General features: G+C 45.8%; 2 protein-coding genes and 1 long non-coding RNA gene across 5 annotated transcripts in view; 1 reads left to right on the forward strand and 2 right to left on the reverse strand.

The window, feature by feature from the left end:
- Positions 1-2,645: 2,645 nt before the first annotated feature.
- On the reverse strand, positions 2,646-4,317 carry LOC135370418 (uncharacterized). Of its 2 annotated transcripts, none has more exons than XR_010415337.1 (3): positions 4,217-4,317; positions 4,026-4,113; positions 2,646-2,842 (listed from the first exon to the last, which is right to left on the reverse strand). It is a non-coding gene; the product is annotated as an uncharacterized LOC135370418 (long non-coding RNA). The 2 variants fall into 2 exon arrangements; XR_010415338.1 differs by having other exon boundaries at positions 3,884-4,113.
- Positions 4,318-4,791: 474 nt separating this feature from the next.
- On the forward strand, positions 4,792-6,312 carry LOC135370419 (uncharacterized). Of its 2 annotated transcripts, none has more exons than XM_064604160.1 (4): positions 4,792-4,921; positions 4,988-5,059; positions 5,332-5,375; positions 5,774-6,312. In XM_064604160.1, exons 1-4 carry the CDS (start codon positions 4,830-4,832, stop codon positions 6,130-6,132), a joined length of 567 nt encoding a protein of 188 aa, XP_064460230.1. In that variant the 5' UTR covers positions 4,792-4,829; the 3' UTR covers positions 6,133-6,312. The 2 variants fall into 2 exon arrangements, 1 of the variants encoding a protein (XP_064460230.1); XR_010415340.1 differs by having other exon boundaries at positions 4,811-4,910.
- A 2,081-nt stretch (positions 6,313-8,393) lies between these two features.
- Positions 8,394-15,562, reverse strand: part of LOC135369705 (phospholipid scramblase 3-like) — an 87,520-nt gene continuing 80,351 nt past the window's right edge. The window contains exons 5-8 of the mRNA XM_064603221.1: positions 13,889-14,061; positions 12,454-12,645; positions 9,633-9,761; positions 8,394-8,887 (exon numbers count right to left, since the gene is read on the reverse strand). Coding sequence (XP_064459291.1) covers positions 8,768-8,887; positions 9,633-9,761; positions 12,454-12,645; positions 13,889-14,002 — 555 coding nt within the window. The 5' untranslated portion in view covers positions 14,003-14,061 and the 3' untranslated portion in view covers positions 8,394-8,767. The remainder of the gene's footprint in view (positions 8,888-9,632; positions 9,762-12,453; positions 12,646-13,888; positions 14,062-15,562) is intronic.

The following is a 15,562-nucleotide window of genomic DNA, read 5'->3' on the forward strand; positions in this document are numbered from 1 at the left end:
AAGCCAGCTCAATAAGAGCACTCTTGACAATAAAAAAAAAGTAAGACTTACCTCTTGCTGTTTTCTGAAGCCAAATTTGGAAGGTCCATCCTCCTGTCCCATTCCACCTGCCAAATAAAGAGCACATTTTTTGAATGTGAAGCCAGCTCAATAAGGGCACTCTTGACAATAAAAAAAAGTAAGACTTACCTCTTGCTGTTTTCTGAAGCCAAATTTGGAAGGTCCATCCTCCTGTCCCATTCCACCTGCCAAATAAAGAGCACCTTTTTCCGAAGGTGAAGCCAGCTCAATAAAAGCACTTTTGAGAATGAAAAAAAAGTAAGACTTACCTCTTGCTGTTTTCTGAAGCCAAATTTCTAAGGTCCATCCTCCTGTCCCATTCCACCTGCAGAATAAAGAGCACATTTTTTGAATGTGAAGCCAGCTCAATAAGGGCACTCTTGACAATAAAAAAAAGTAAGACTTACCTCTTGCTGTTTTCTGAAGCCAAATTTGGAAGGTCCATCCTCCTGTCCCATTCCACCTGCCAAATAAAGAGCACCTTTTTCCGAAGGTGAAGCCAGCTCAATAAAAGCACTTTTGAGAATGAAAAAAAAGTAAGACTTACCTCTTGCTGTTTTCTGAAGCCAAATTTCTAAGGTCCATCCTCCTGTCCCATTCCACCTGCAGAATAAAGAGCACATTTTTCGAATGTGAAGCCAGCTCAATAAGAGCACTCTTGACAATAAAAAAAAAAGTAAGACTTACCTCTTGCTGTTTTCTGAAGCCAAATTTGGAAGGTCCATCCTCCTGTCCCATTCCACCTGCCAAATAAAGAGCACCTTTTTCCGAAGGTGAAGCCAGCTCAATAAAAGCACTTTTGAGAATGAAAAAAAAGTGAGACTTACCTCTTGCTGTTTTCTGAAGCCAAATTTGGAAGGTCCATCCTCCTGTCCCATTCCACCTGCCAAATAAAGAGCACCTTTTTCCGAAGGTGAAGCCAGCTCAATAAAAGCACTTTTGAGAATGAAAAAAAAGTAAGACTTACCTCTTGCTGTTTTCTGAAGCCAAATTTCTAAGGTCCATCCTCCTGTCCCATTCCACCTGCAGAATAAAGAGCACATTTTTCGAATGTGAAGCCAGCTCAATAAGAGCACTCTTGACAATAAAAAAAAAGTAAGACTTACCTCTTGCTGTTTTCTGAAGCCAAATTTGGAAGGTCCATCCTCCTGTCCCATTCCACCTGCCAAATAAAGAGCACCTTTTTCCGAAGGTGAAGCCAGCTCAATAAAAGCACTTTTGAGAATGAAAAAAAAGTAAGACTTACCTCTTGCTGTTTTCTGAAGCCAAATTTCTAAGGTCCATCCTCCTGTCCCATTCCACCTGCAGAATAAAGAGCACATTTTTTGAATGTGAAGCCAGCTCAATAAGGGCACTCTTGACAATAAAAAAAAGTAAGACTTACCTCTTGCTGTTTTCTGAAGCCAAATTTGGAAGGTCCATCCTCCTGTCCCATTCCACCTGCCAAATAAAGAGCACCTTTTTCCGAAGGAGAAGCCAGCTCAATAAAAGCACTTTTGAGAATGAAAAAAAAGTAAGACTTACCTCTTGCTGTTTTCTGAAGCCAAATTTCTAAGGTCCATCCTCCTGTCCCATCCCACCTGCAGAATAAAGAGCACATTTTTCGAAGGTGAAGCCAGCTCAATAAGAGCACTTTTGACAATAAAAAAAAAGTAAGACTTACCTCTTGCTGTTTTCTGAAGCCAAATTTGGAAGGTCCATCTTCCTGTCCCATTCTACCTGCAAAATAAAGAGCACCTTTTTCCGAAGGTGAAGCCAGCTCAATAAAAGCACTTTTGAGAATGAAAAAAAAGTGAGACTTGCCTCTTGCTGTTTTCTGAAGCCATTTTTCTAAGGTCCATCCTCCTGTCCCATTCCACTGCAGAATAAAGAGCAGCTTTTTCTGAGTATATGTGGCTATTTCATCTCAATAGGAGCACTTTTACTTTTCCACTGAATATTGAAAGGAAGGTAACACAGAAGGTAGGACAAGACTTCCTCTTCCTGTTTTCTGAAGCCGAATTTCTAAGGTCCATCCTCCTGTCCCATTCCAGCTGCAGAATAAAGAACCTTTTTCCGAAGGTGAAGCCAGCTCAATAAAAGCACTTTTGAGAATGAAAAAAAAAAGTGAGACTTACCTCTTGCTGTTTTCTGAAGCCAAATTTCTAAGGTCCATCCTCCTGTCCCATTCCACCTGCAGAATAAAGAGCACCTTTTTCTGAGTATATGTGGCTATTTCATCTCAATAGGAGCACTTTTACTTTTCCACTGAATATTGAAAGGAAGGTAACACAGAAGGTAGGACAAGACTTCCTCTTGCTGTTTTCTGAAGCCAAATTTCTAAGGGCCATCCTCCTGTCCCATTCCACCTGCAGAATAAAGAGAACCTCTTTCCGAAGGATAACCAGCTCAATAAAAGCACTTTTGAGAATGAAAAAAAGGTAAGACTTACCTCTCGCTGTTTTCTGAAGCAAAATTTCTGAGGTCCATCCTCCTGTCCCATTCCACCTGCAGAATAAATAGCACATTTTTCGAAGGTGAAGCCAGCTCAGTAAGAGCACTTTTACTTTTTCATTGATAATGAAAAAAAGGTAAGACTTACCTCTCGCTGTTTTCTGAAGCCTAATTTCTAAGGTCCATCCTCCTGTCCCATTCCACCTGCAGAATAAAGAGCACCTTTTTCCGAAAGTGAAGCCAGCTCAAATAGAGCACTTTTATTTTTTTCATTTATCGAAATAACGTAGGACTTGCCCCTTGCTGTTTCCTGAAGCCGTCTTTCCCAGCCACTTCTTCTGCACGGTTTCTACCGAATAAACAGCATCCCCTAGAAACCTGACTGCTACAAGTGCTTAATTCGAGCTATACAGAGCTTGTTTATTGTTCATTTAACAGCCAATCAAACTGCAAGACTCCCGAGTGTTTTGTTTGGCACGAAAGGAACTCTCAACTAGTTCCCTAGGCAGGTGTTAAATGCAGGTGGTATGGCAGTAGTGAATATTACTCAAGAGGGGGCGCGAGACGACCCATATGCCAGCAGGCACGCATGGGCCCTGTGGCTCATCCTAAACTCAACCATGGGCTGCACCTTGCCGTCGCTATGTGAGGGACCTGTTTTACGCACCCTCCTGGACTACTGCTTGTCGGCCCCAATACAGTACTTCTGACAACACACTGTACACCAGTACCACTTTTTCTGGCGACTACGACGTCTTTTGACTATTGTCTTTGACTGCCTGGCATTTATTTATGCGGTTATTTTTATTTACTAGCATCGAGTATTTTTTTAACTATCGTATACATTTACGACGGTAGCTTTTGAGTCCTTACCGATATCTATGCCATCTTGCACTTCTATGCCCTCTTAAGTATCTTTCCCTTTTTCTGTGCTTCAAGTTTTTTTTTTTTTTTTTGCGTTCTCATACTGCTTTGAGTATTTATGACTACTATTACCTTCGGATCGTTCGTGTGACTTTCTGGTAACTATTGCTGGATGTATTTTGATTTTGATCGATACTTCTATTCAACACCACGTGACACGCAATGGCCACTGGACCTTCCAGGTAGTCATGTGATGTGGCCACTTGACTGCCCTTCACGGGTACCACATTTACACACTTTTGGCACACTGCACAAACATGGAGCCTTTTTCTTTTTATTATTTTTTGCCTGCGGCTGCTTATATGACGGTATAACCTGGAGCACAGAAGAGTTTGGGAAACGGGCCATTACATTCGTTCACGTTAGGCTTAGTTACGACAGCAGGGTGAACAAGGACGATCAGTCACTAGCCTCTGGAAGGCCTTTCGGAGGTGTTCTTTGTGCGACAAATATAACGGGAAAATACCTCGAAACATCAGTGCTTTCCCTGCTGTGCTTGGGTGATGCGCCGAAGCTGTGCAGAGGCTTATTCTGTGTGCTTTCTTAACCGCAAAAATTGCGCGTGCTCTGACTTCCCGTTCTTCACCAGACTGAAAAAAGATACTAACTGGATCGCACGAACGCCCTGTCAGGTCAAGGTCAGGCTCCGTGTAGATAACGGCTTGATGCCCTACGAAACTCCGGCAGGTGAACCTGCTGATAATGGATACGCAAACAGATTGCAGTGGATAAGGATGAAATGGTTTCTTTTCTTTCAATGGCGTAGGCTGAGAGTTTATGAAATAGGACTACACCATACCATGCATTTCCTACGGAGCACGTGTTGTGCTCGGCTGTCGGCAGTTCTTGCGCAAATGGTTTTATTGCAACGAGGATGCCAGGAGACACTGAATGCGCTTCGACGTGACACGACTGCCACGCGGGCAGTCCTCAAAAAGCAGAGACCTATGACCACTGAGCATGTGCGCAGCGCACCCACGAGTTTAGAAGCTGTAAGGTAGCCAGTAAGACGAACGGCAAATATGATTGACGGCTCTGCCACCACCTTCACAATAAGAAAGAAGAAAATAAATGAAATTAAGTCGGGCACATCTTAAAGGGACCTCTGTCAGTGGTCATGGCTCTCAGGGCTATAGAGTTGATGATGATGATGGCATTTTTTGGCGCAAAAGCAAGGAAGGGTCTACAGCGCCAGGACTGTGCTACTCAATGTAACAGGGTTAAAGCTGGGTAGATTAAAAATAAACCACGTAAACTGTAGCGTAAAACATGACTGTACAACGTGAGAAGTAGAAAAGCCATAGTACATTTAAAAATTCAATATCCCCAAGAACTGTAAAAGTTCTTGAAGGAGGTTGTGGGGGCGCTGTAAGGCAGTCGACGTATCATGCTGTGTGGGGGCGCTCTTGAACATGTACGGGGGCGGGGCACTAAAGGGATTTAAGGAGATGCTGTGCTTGCCGCTGCAGAGTCGACCGGGAGCGTTGGCGCAGGTGAGTCGAAGGTATGGAGTAAATCTTCCGTAGTGTTGTAACCTTGTGTTTGCTCAGTGTTCCTTCACCCGCTGCAGTGACCAGGACTGTGCTCGTTCCGCCGTCCACGTGGAGGTCACGGAAGGCTTAGGTTCCCCAGTTCTGATTAGGTATTAGATTACTTTATTTTTTGTGGGAATTTCAGAGGATATTGTTAGGCTATTGTTTGCCGCGCTGTCGTTTGGTCTTTCTCACGTTCTTGTTCAGTGGGCGTAGGAGTGTGTAGCCGCTTTAGTTTATCGCCTAGCCGTTTTGCCTCCGTTGTGTATCCGTGTTCGTTAGGGCGTTTCGAAGGTAAGGTGGCGGTTGTCAGTTTTTTTGGTTAGGATATGGTTTTGTTCGGGTCTTCTACTCATCCGTTGCCTTGTTTGCTCTCGTGTAGAGTCCACTTCGCAACGAGTCTTACAGTATCTGCTATCAGACAAAGTGAGTAAACAGCAGCAGTAAAACCTACCAATGCTGGCGGTTTGAAAAGAAAATGCGACGCTTTTCAATTTCTTGTGCCGAATAACGTTACGGACCCAGAACTACATCGCGATTAGAATTTCGGTACAGATTAGATGCCCTTTATCGACACGGAGGTTACGCCTTCGTTTATAGGCGGTTCTATTTACGAGTACTGTTTATCAACACGTGGATCTGCAGACTACGGAAGTTGTACGTCCCATTTCCGATGACTCTATTACGACACAGCAGCAGCGCTTCCTGGGCAGCCGTCGCTAAACGTAATGCCCTCGTTTTTAGTATTGCGGCCTTCCACTATTGCTTTTAAGGGCGTACTACTAGCGACTGTTTTCCTCCGCACTGTCTTTTTTGTGCCGCAGGTCTGATGCCTCCTCGCGCACGTGATCTCAACCAGCGGACAGCTCGATTCCCGCAAGCTATGCAAGGCGTCCGTCTGACGGTCCCGTTCTCCATCTTGGACAGCTCCTTCGGACATCGATCGTCGCTCAGCTGCTACTTGGACGGCAGTCTTCTCGGATGGGTCTCGGGGAACAAGTGGAGAAGCCAGTCCCGTCGACTTTGCGGTGCGGACCCAGGCCCCGTTACGGTCCCGCTCCGCGGAGAGCCACCTCTTTCGGAAGGGGAAGCTGTGTCCCACATGCAACGACGTGGCAACCCAACAGGATCAGATCTGAGGCTGCCAGGTGACGTAGACGTGTCAACGGCTTTAAAGACTTAGCCTTCTGTCTTCGCCTGGACCTACTTTGGGAGCCCCCAGAGGGCGTTATCTTGTACGTTCCTGACTAGCTCTGAACATCTCTGTCCATCGAACCAAACATTGGAAGTTACAATAATACAACAAATGAAATCATGACAATAAAAATTCACAGACGTTACACACGATCATAATTAAACGATACTATTAAGGTGGCTGTGTTTCTTGCGGGGTGTGGGGAATACAGTGAACCCTCGTTATTATGACCATGGTTGTTCCCGAAACTTTCGGTCATAGCGCAGAATTGTTATATTAACGCGGGTAGACTTGCAGAGATTTCACTTCATTGTTCCTCAGGAGTATGGTCTTAAAACGCGTATGTCAGATTATCGGGGGGTCATATTAACGAGAGTTCACTATAAATGAGTATTTCCAGTAGCAGGTCGACATATGTGATGGATGTTTTGTAAGGGAGAGTTGTAAGACAGTCGACATATTGTTATGCTCAGTAGGGGGCGAGCTTTGAACATGTACGGAGACGGGGCATTAAAGATGGTTAAGCAGTCCTTTCATCGGATGTGTTAGCCGGGTGTTCTTGTCGAGGGTGGGTCGAAGGAATGGAATAAACATTTCGTAATGTTATACACTTGCGTTCCCCTTTGTGTTCCTTCATATTGGAGTGTTTTGAGTGAAGGTTAGGTCACGAGCTCGGAGGTCGTGAAGTCATAACGGCTAGGTCACGTTCGTTCACTCTAATGGCAGGTTCGGGGATTATTCAGGTAACACAAAGGAGCATGAGACCTGTGACTAGTTCTCAGCGAGAAGGAAGTTGCACTTCTCTGCAAATTAAGTTCTAGAAGCCGATAATATACCCAAGCAGCAAAACACCTTGGTCCAATAGTGGGCCAAGATGTTGTGTCGCTTGGGTATTCTCGTGATCCGGTTGATAGATGCCTTAGCACCGAGTAGTATATGACCGGTCCGGTCCTGGGGTGGTATCCTTCGATGGCAAGGCCCTGAGATGCTCAGTCATACTGAAAGTCATATATCACACGCGAAACATTAACCATGACCGCCAAATATACTCTTGTTTTCAGGAGATGCTTTCACTTTCAAGGATTATTCGCTGTAATGATGAGAACGCAGTGGCGTAACCACGAGTGGGGGGGGGGAAGCCCCCCCCCCCGCCCCCAACTGGGACTGACCGACCCACACAAATCGTGCAAATCCGAGGAGAAAATATTATATATATATATATATATATGGGGGGGGGGACCAGTGTGACGATCGCGAAAGTTCTTACAGTTCATGGCGTCTATGTAAGCGGCACACTTGAATGGTTTCCACAGTACGAGCTTTTCAAAATCCTTCCAATCTCGTGACACCACCTCATTGGACATCACAGTATAATCGTATTGTGAATGTCCAAATCAATTATTTTCGTTTTTTTTTTTGCTGCGGTGTGCACAAATATTGTGTTTTCGCACCCAGGATCGGTGGGGGAGTGGGGCGGGTTTTCGTATAGAACCCCCCCCCCCTACCTTGGAGGTCTGGCTACGCCACTGTGAGAACGTGACTCGTTCTGAAAGCGCTCACCCACATTGGCCTGTTCATGCAGGCTATTACAAGGCGACCCACTCCCTTGCAAAAAAAAAAGGGGGGGGGGAACAGAGAAATTGCGATATTCACCCTTTATGTTTTTAAGCATTTCCCACGCTTTCTTGATTGGTGTATTCGTATTTATTGAGAGATGATACTCTTCCAGGACTCCTTTCTTGGCCGGATTACTGATACATAGCAAACCAAGAGCTTATTGTACAGGGCGAAGAGCGCCTGGAGGTTGACGTTCGGTGCGGCTCCTTTTCAGTCGCCGATCTGTTTCTTTTAAGAGTGTCGTGTGTCCTCATGAAATGTGTTGAATATTAGGCGAAAATGCGTTAGCGTGCAAATTCTTGAAACAGCGCTTTGATGTGCATGTGCAGTACACGTTATTTCTCCAAAGTTTGGAAATGGTGTCACAACTCCTTTCAGCGGTACAAGAACATATTTATTGCATTGTCTGTCCATTCTACTTGATAGCCCATTGTATACATACTCATACAATAAACTCAGGAAATAAATGCCGGGATTCTCTTGTACCTAATCCCCTGGTGATTTACTTGGCGATATGAATAGGAACGTTTTTCTGACGAAGTTGCCTACTGACAAGCAAGGCCAAGCGTGGGACCATAGGTGACCAGCATAGGTGAAACACCCTGTATATCAGTAATGCGAGGTACACACCCTTACGGAACAGTAGCAGTATCTCTTTAATTGCGATACAATGCATCAAGTAGCGCGCTGTTCAATGTAGCGGCGCACATACTATCACACCGTGGGTTCCTTGAGTAACTTTCCCTAAACTAAATCCTTTCAATGGTTCGTCTTATCTACGGACGCAGTTCATTTATTGCTTCGTGGAGGACATAATGGACGTCATGTATCGTCCCTCCAAGCGGTAAACATCTCACGTGAAGACCTGTGTAGACGTGCATTGTAGCAGCGGTATCTACTTTGGGTCTGTGGCGCATAGTCCACGACGTTGTTGCAGTGATTAATTTGCAGCGAATAATTTTGCTGTTTCCACCACAACAAAATTCCACCTCTCGTAGATGAACCATCAAGTGAAGATTTCAAAGGCACGGCCGTATCTCTGACAAAAGAAATTGCAAAGGAGGCATCCCACCAGAAGCTCCAGACACGCGTGCATAATGCATCCGTCTGGGTGGAACATGCACCACTGTTGAAGAAAAGAACAAGGAGAAAGTGTATCACGTGATGACGTTAGGAAGTTTTCTTGAACCGGCGTGGCGCATATACTGTCGACTGGTCTCTCGGTGCGTGGTCCAGTGGCAATGCACCAATCGGAGAGTCACCGTAAAGAGTTTTCGGGAACCGAGGGGGGAACAACCGCCGGGATACATGTGACGCCATCTCTCGTTAAGAATAGAAAAAAAAAAAAAACACTTTTCCGACGCACTGTAAATATTGTTTCACAGAACAATAACTGTCCTACTCCTACACGTATATTCGTCCGATAACATAATGTACAATCTACGAAATGGAACGTTTGAGCAGTGTCATCACAGCATCGCCACATGGAATGGTATTAAAGATGGCGGCAGTGGTCTTTTTCCGATATTTTCTAGGGAGAATTTCTGACCTTTAGTATGACTAACGATGAACCAGAAATATTAATAGACCAAGAGGTTTCCGCGGAACCACTCGAAGAGGAACCTCCAGTGAACGTGTCTCCCCCGATCAGCTGCGCCTGCGCCCGCTGTTCCTTTGCAAGAGCTCATGACAATCTTATTTATTGGACAACACACCGCAATTACAAAAGAAGAATTTGTGGGGACACATTTCATAATTAAAATCGATAAGCTAGGAGAAACACAAAGGTTAAAGGGGATAAAGACAAAAAGGACATTTCATTTCTGCATCAAGAAGGTAACAAAACACACAGAAAGGAACAAAACACTCACGATTAAAAATCCGCAGCCAATCAAAGTGCTTTTCAGGTGTACATCCAGGTCCGTGGGGAACGACAAATCGACGTAATGGTATCCGTCCGTCTTTATCTCGCCAAGTGGAGTTCCTGCCATTGATTTCACCTGCAAAGTGCGGTAAACCATGAGTTCGTTGCTGTTCGTGCTTCGATGTGCACTTCAGTATCCTCCCAGACAGAATTAATTTAATATAATTCGGGGCTTTACGCCGCGAGACAACCGCGATCATCAGCGACCCCACCCCCACAATGGATTAATTTTGCCCACCTTCTTGTCTTTCTCTTTGCCCACCTCTTTTCACACTTTTGTCCACCCGTTCTTTAAGGCGTCGATATCAACCTCTACACACGGTCCACCACATTTAACGCAAACGATGCATCCCTCGAGGGGTGGCCTACATCAGGGGCTCCCATAACATCGGGTCAGGGCCCATAACATCCTCTGTCGGTGTGGACTCTCACCTCGCTAGGCAGTCGGTTTTCCTTCGAGCATCGGAGCCACTCGCTTGTGCTCGGCATGTATTCGTATTGATTAGCATTAACTGTGTTATGTTGCTATATAACCCACTCTATGATACACTTTCTCGGGCTCAGGACTCATGCAGAGTGACATCAGACTCAATGTGGCAGCAGCAAGAGCATTTTTCAACATTCGGTGCGCAGAACTACCTATGCCTTTGCGCCCGGTATACTAAAACTTTCGAATATCGCGCCACCATCTACGGCAAGATACGCCCATGTGGAGCTCCTGCCAGTGTCCGTGCGCGTGCCTGTGTACAGCGTGCGTTTTTATTCTCCACACACACACGTAATTAAGCCTCAGTATGCAATAAGGGGATAAGTCGGCTTATCCCCTTTTTAGTATTTTCGCAGTCAAAAAAAAAAAAAAAAGAACAGGACTGTGTTGCAATTTATCCGCCTTCTGCGGGAGAGTAAGAGATGTGAAATGCTTGTGTATCATCAATGGAACGGACAGTTATATCAGATCACCCTTTCACTGTTTACAAACAGAAGGCACAACCGGAAGTTGTCTAGGGTTCCCAGCTTCAGCGGCTACATGTGGCGCCACACCGTGTCACTCATTTCAGTTATACCCTTTCACTGCTTACAAATAGTGAACGGGTTTAACCCAAATGAGTGACAGGCCGCGGCGCCATATGTAGCCGCTGAAGCTGGGAACCCTAGACAACTTCCGGTTGTGCCTTCTGTTTGTAAACAATGAAAGGGTGAATATTCTACTGGAGAGACATGTTCCTTCTAGTTGACGCGATCGTGTTGGCGAAGTTACTGGTGTTGTAATTTGACAAAATGTGTACATTTACGCCAATCTGCCATACTATGGTGGTCATCTGGGCATTGTTTTCAAGAGTGCGTATTCAGCGGCACCATAAGCTCGACCGTAGTTAACCCACTACACGAGCAAGTGATCTGATCCCACAATGTAGAGCATCCCCATTGCTGAGCCATCCATGTTATTACCCGTTTTTTTTTTTTTTTTTTTGTCAGCGACGAATTCCTGTTCACACGCTGTTATACTGAAAAGGGGATTTTGCGTCTTTTCTGCAACATAAACCGTGAAACAATATCAACAGCAGATGCATTTACAGAGAATACGTGTATGGATGACATATACGAGGGGTGTTCAAGTCAAACCGGGACTTTTCATTTCTCGCAAAAGTAAAATGAACTTACAGGCGAGAAATTAGTTTTATTTTTCGACGTAATCTGCAGTTGCACTAATGCACTTGTCCCAGCGTTTCACAAGGGCTTGGATCAGGAGCAGCCATGATCGGACCGCATTCTTGACCTCGTCGTCACAGCTGTAGTGGCGGCCCTCAAGGAACGCCTTCAGTGTCCCGAAGAGAGGGAAGTCGCTGGGGGCGAGGTCTGGACTGTAAGGGGGATGTGGCAGCTCCTCCCAGCAAAGTTCTTGTAAGGTGCGTGGCTTAAGATGCGCGGTACGCGTTTTCCTGTATAGGAGGAGGACTCCTTTGGTGATAAGGCCCGGCCGCTTTTGCTTCAGAGCCTTATGCACATCCCTGAGAACCTGGCTGTAATATGCACTATTGATGGTTGTATCGCTGGGCAGAAAATCAACATGAACAACGCCAGCCTTGTCCCAGAAAACCGTGGCCATGACCTTACCCGCAGACGGGCTCTGAGCCGCCCCGGCCGGGATCGTCCTGCACTGATGTACGGCCGTCTCGGAACCGTTTGCACCACTCAAACGCTTTGCTGCGGCTAAGTGTATCGTGGCCATACTGAGCCTGAAGTCTTCTGTGAATTTCAGATGACTTTAGGCCTTCATTCACGAGAAACTTCATCGAGAATGCGCTGTTCGATGTGCGCGCTCACCTCGTTGTCGGCCATCTTGTCCGGCACGTGCCTTCTGTTTTGCACAAACTTTGGACCACCACGTGGTGAACGAGAAGACCTGTCGAGTGTTAAAATGACGAAAAAGAAGTAGCGCGAGCCATTTGTACACTCAGGAGAGTCCCGATTTGACTTGAACACCCCTCGTATTTTTCGTTGGCGTTACTCGAGAAAACCAACTGTAATAACCTTATTCCCTTATTGTATACAGAGGCTCTTGTGGCTTCTCATGACGAACCAGCGTTTTGAAACCCTGAACGCCAACAGTGAAATAGTAGCTTATTGCGTCGGCTACATGCGGTATTGATCTTTCGCTCATATTTGTATTTACAAGTTATGCCCTAGGAGGTTCTGCTGATACCTCACAACCGTTGACTTCCACGACTTCGCATTCTTCCACGTAATTCTGCTACACGGTGACACACCTTGAATGTGGCGAGAGCGTAGCAACATTTGCAGCAACAATTGCAGCAACAGTAAGGAGGTAGGGCAGGGCCAATAACTTTTAGTATCGGCATTCCACTGGCGTCGCGGATAGTGAGGGAGGTTCCCCACGTTGTATTGTCCTCAACGATGGACGCTATTGTTGTTCCATCAGGGGTTTCAACCTGCATCTCCTGGAAGGATAGGGAAACAGAGGAGGAAGAACAGCGAAATCAAAATGGAGGCAGAGCCTGCCGAGAGACGCGAAACTCAAAAGTCAACAAAGTAGCATGTCCCCTACGCAAGAAACCGAAGAAACCGAAGACCGCAAAATACACAACAATTGCGTATTGAATGGACAACACGCAGAGGGAGATACTATCCAATCCAGAGGCGCTGTCATATGTCCAGGGACAAAGCATTCTGTTCTACTGGTCTGACACCGTCGTAGTTCATGGTTCGAGTCCGCAAAGTGCTCACTGAAGTGCTCTATTGCGATGGGCAGTAGTTTGTTGATCATGCTGGTCGACATTATTAAGCGGCTTAGTGAGTCTGAGATAACGATGGTACTCCGATAGTCATTACGAATAGTGACGTGTTTCCACGTTTCTCACGACATATCGTATGCAAAGCTTAGATAATACATTACCTGAGGGAGGTATCGCCCCCCCCCCCCCCCCCCCCACTCGCGGATCCCGCGGAAGCGGCTACCAGATACAATTGCTGAGGGTTAAGTAGGTTTGTTAGTACAAGTGGTGGATACCTGTGTACTTTCTGGAAAAAGTCTTTCATACGTGCGCTTTTTAAAAGTGCTGCTACATACGATGCCACATGCATACCATTTAAAGTGTACCCTTCCCGCTGTCACACACTGTTGTAGTATAGCCGATGGGCTCGTCAAGCTGCATTCTGCTGCTTTCCCCCCTCCCTCCCTCTAGCCCAGAGTGGGAGATAATCAATTGAATTCAATTATTAAACGAGTGTAGGTAAGACTTGTGTCAGGTCTAAATACTTACCTGGTTTTATTGCTGTTTATTAAAGATTTTAGCAAGCAACTGATTATATGAGAGGAACGCATATTTTGACAGGTGAAGTGGGGACAGCAGGGGGACGGGGGAGGAGGCGGGGGGGTTTAGAGATAAGAGGATTAGTATAGCGTCCTGGGAAGACTTCAGACAACCAATGGTGGATTCGTGCCCACCCACCCTCTAGCTTTACCTTCGAGCTCTCACCAACGACTGGACACTGTCCACCTGTCCACGCCGTTGGTTATGAATCCCCTTATCCACACCCTTGGTTTTCTTGTCTTTTTTTTTTTTTTTTGCTAATAATTCCTTGTGTCAACTATGTGGCTTGTCTTTTTAACCGTCTTATAACGGGCATGCATCACTATATTTATTGCAGTACTCACGAGCAAAAATTACGTAGATTACTTACCTGTCCGAGGCAACCGCAGCAACATCCCTTGACCCCACTTTGAAGACGCATAGGGCGGCGGAAGACCATCGCTAGGCACTTGTTTCCACTGGCGTCGGTGTATGTCATGAACATGTCGAAGGGCTCATTTGCAAATCCGAAGTTCCAGATGGCACGCACGCGGGGGTCAGTTACTGCATAAAAACAGCGTGTAAAAGCAATCTGGATGAGTTCTGGGCGTATATCCGCACGTCCCAATGGGAAACATTGTGTCATGCAGGAAATGTGCGTTCATAGCTCCCGGGGCACCATGCGCACCCAGTCACAACGTAACCATCTTTTTCTGGTAGGCGCCTTCACTTTCATTATTATCCGTGTATTCACACGAGCGACATTCCCCACAATGCTACAGCGGAAGATGCGAAAAACGTCATAACTTTCTGCTGTCACGTGATCGCTCAACGTCGCGCCTTCAAGTACACTGCTAACCCTCTCGTCACAGCCATAACTCGTCATAGCGAGCACGAGTGGTTGCTTACTCCAGTTTTTGCGAGGACCTGTGCCTCCTGCTTGGGCCTTGCGCTCGCAGTATGTATAATAAATAAATAAAATAAACAACCAAGGGGAATATCCTGCAACACAGCCGCAAGGTATTCCTAGCAGACGACAGGAAAAGACGCTGACGGTGTCATCTGCTAAGTGTCGTCTGCTAAGATACCCTTCTGCTGCAAGTCTGCTAAGAAAGCCTGCACATTGGGAACTCCCAGGTCAAGTTTGTGGAGTGCTGGGGGTTATGTTCGACAGTAAACTATTGTCGCATAAACACATAAACGATGTTGCATCACAAGTCAGTGGAATCCTGGGCCTTCTTCAGAAGCACAAATACACACTTCCGGTATGGAGCAAGCGACTGACATACCAGGGACTTATTCAATCACGTCTCCATTACTGCAATCTCGTATGGGGTACCGCTACCAAGACTGCCCTTCACCGACTTTCGCTGCTACAAGAGAGAGCTGCACGTATTATTGACGGTGCTCCCTATGACGCCACAACTGGACCATTATTTACCAAACATAACGTGCTGCCTATATCGAGGCAATACACATTCCGTCTGGCCATATAGCATATAAGCTGTCGTTAAGGACTCCCAATGATTTATTTACCTTAGCCGATGTCCGTCCAAACAAAAAAGGGTACACACTTAGAGATCCCGACGCCTATATAGTTCCTTCTTCCCTCTCAGAGTACGGCAACCAAAGATTACAAGTGATGCCCCTCGTTTTCTGAATCGCTTGCACCATCGCAAGATAGATATTTCAAATATTTCCTTTCGTGAACTAAAAACATGTATGTTCGCAATTGATGTGCTTGACTAGACATGCTGTACTGATTGATGATAGATTACAGTGATTACAAAAACATGCCATTATGTTACTGAATGTGCTGACTACTATTTATATTTAACTCGCACTACTTATTTTTGAACAGTTGCTGCTGTCACTGCAATGTGGAGCCGCGGCGCCCTTCCAAGCTCTTATGGGCTTTTAGCCCGGTTCCACCCGTCACCTGAAGAAAAAAAAAAAAAAAAAAGAAAACAACGAAAAGAAAACGAAAAAGTGCGCAGTATGGCTCTCCCAACATTCGGGGTCCCTGTATTGCCTCGTGTTTGTTCTTTGATCGCTTGAAAATGAA

This window comes from Ornithodoros turicata, chromosome 10 (assembly GCF_037126465.1).
Source record: "Ornithodoros turicata isolate Travis chromosome 10, ASM3712646v1, whole genome shotgun sequence".
Lineage (NCBI taxonomy): Eukaryota > Metazoa > Arthropoda > Arachnida > Ixodida > Argasidae > Ornithodoros > Ornithodoros turicata.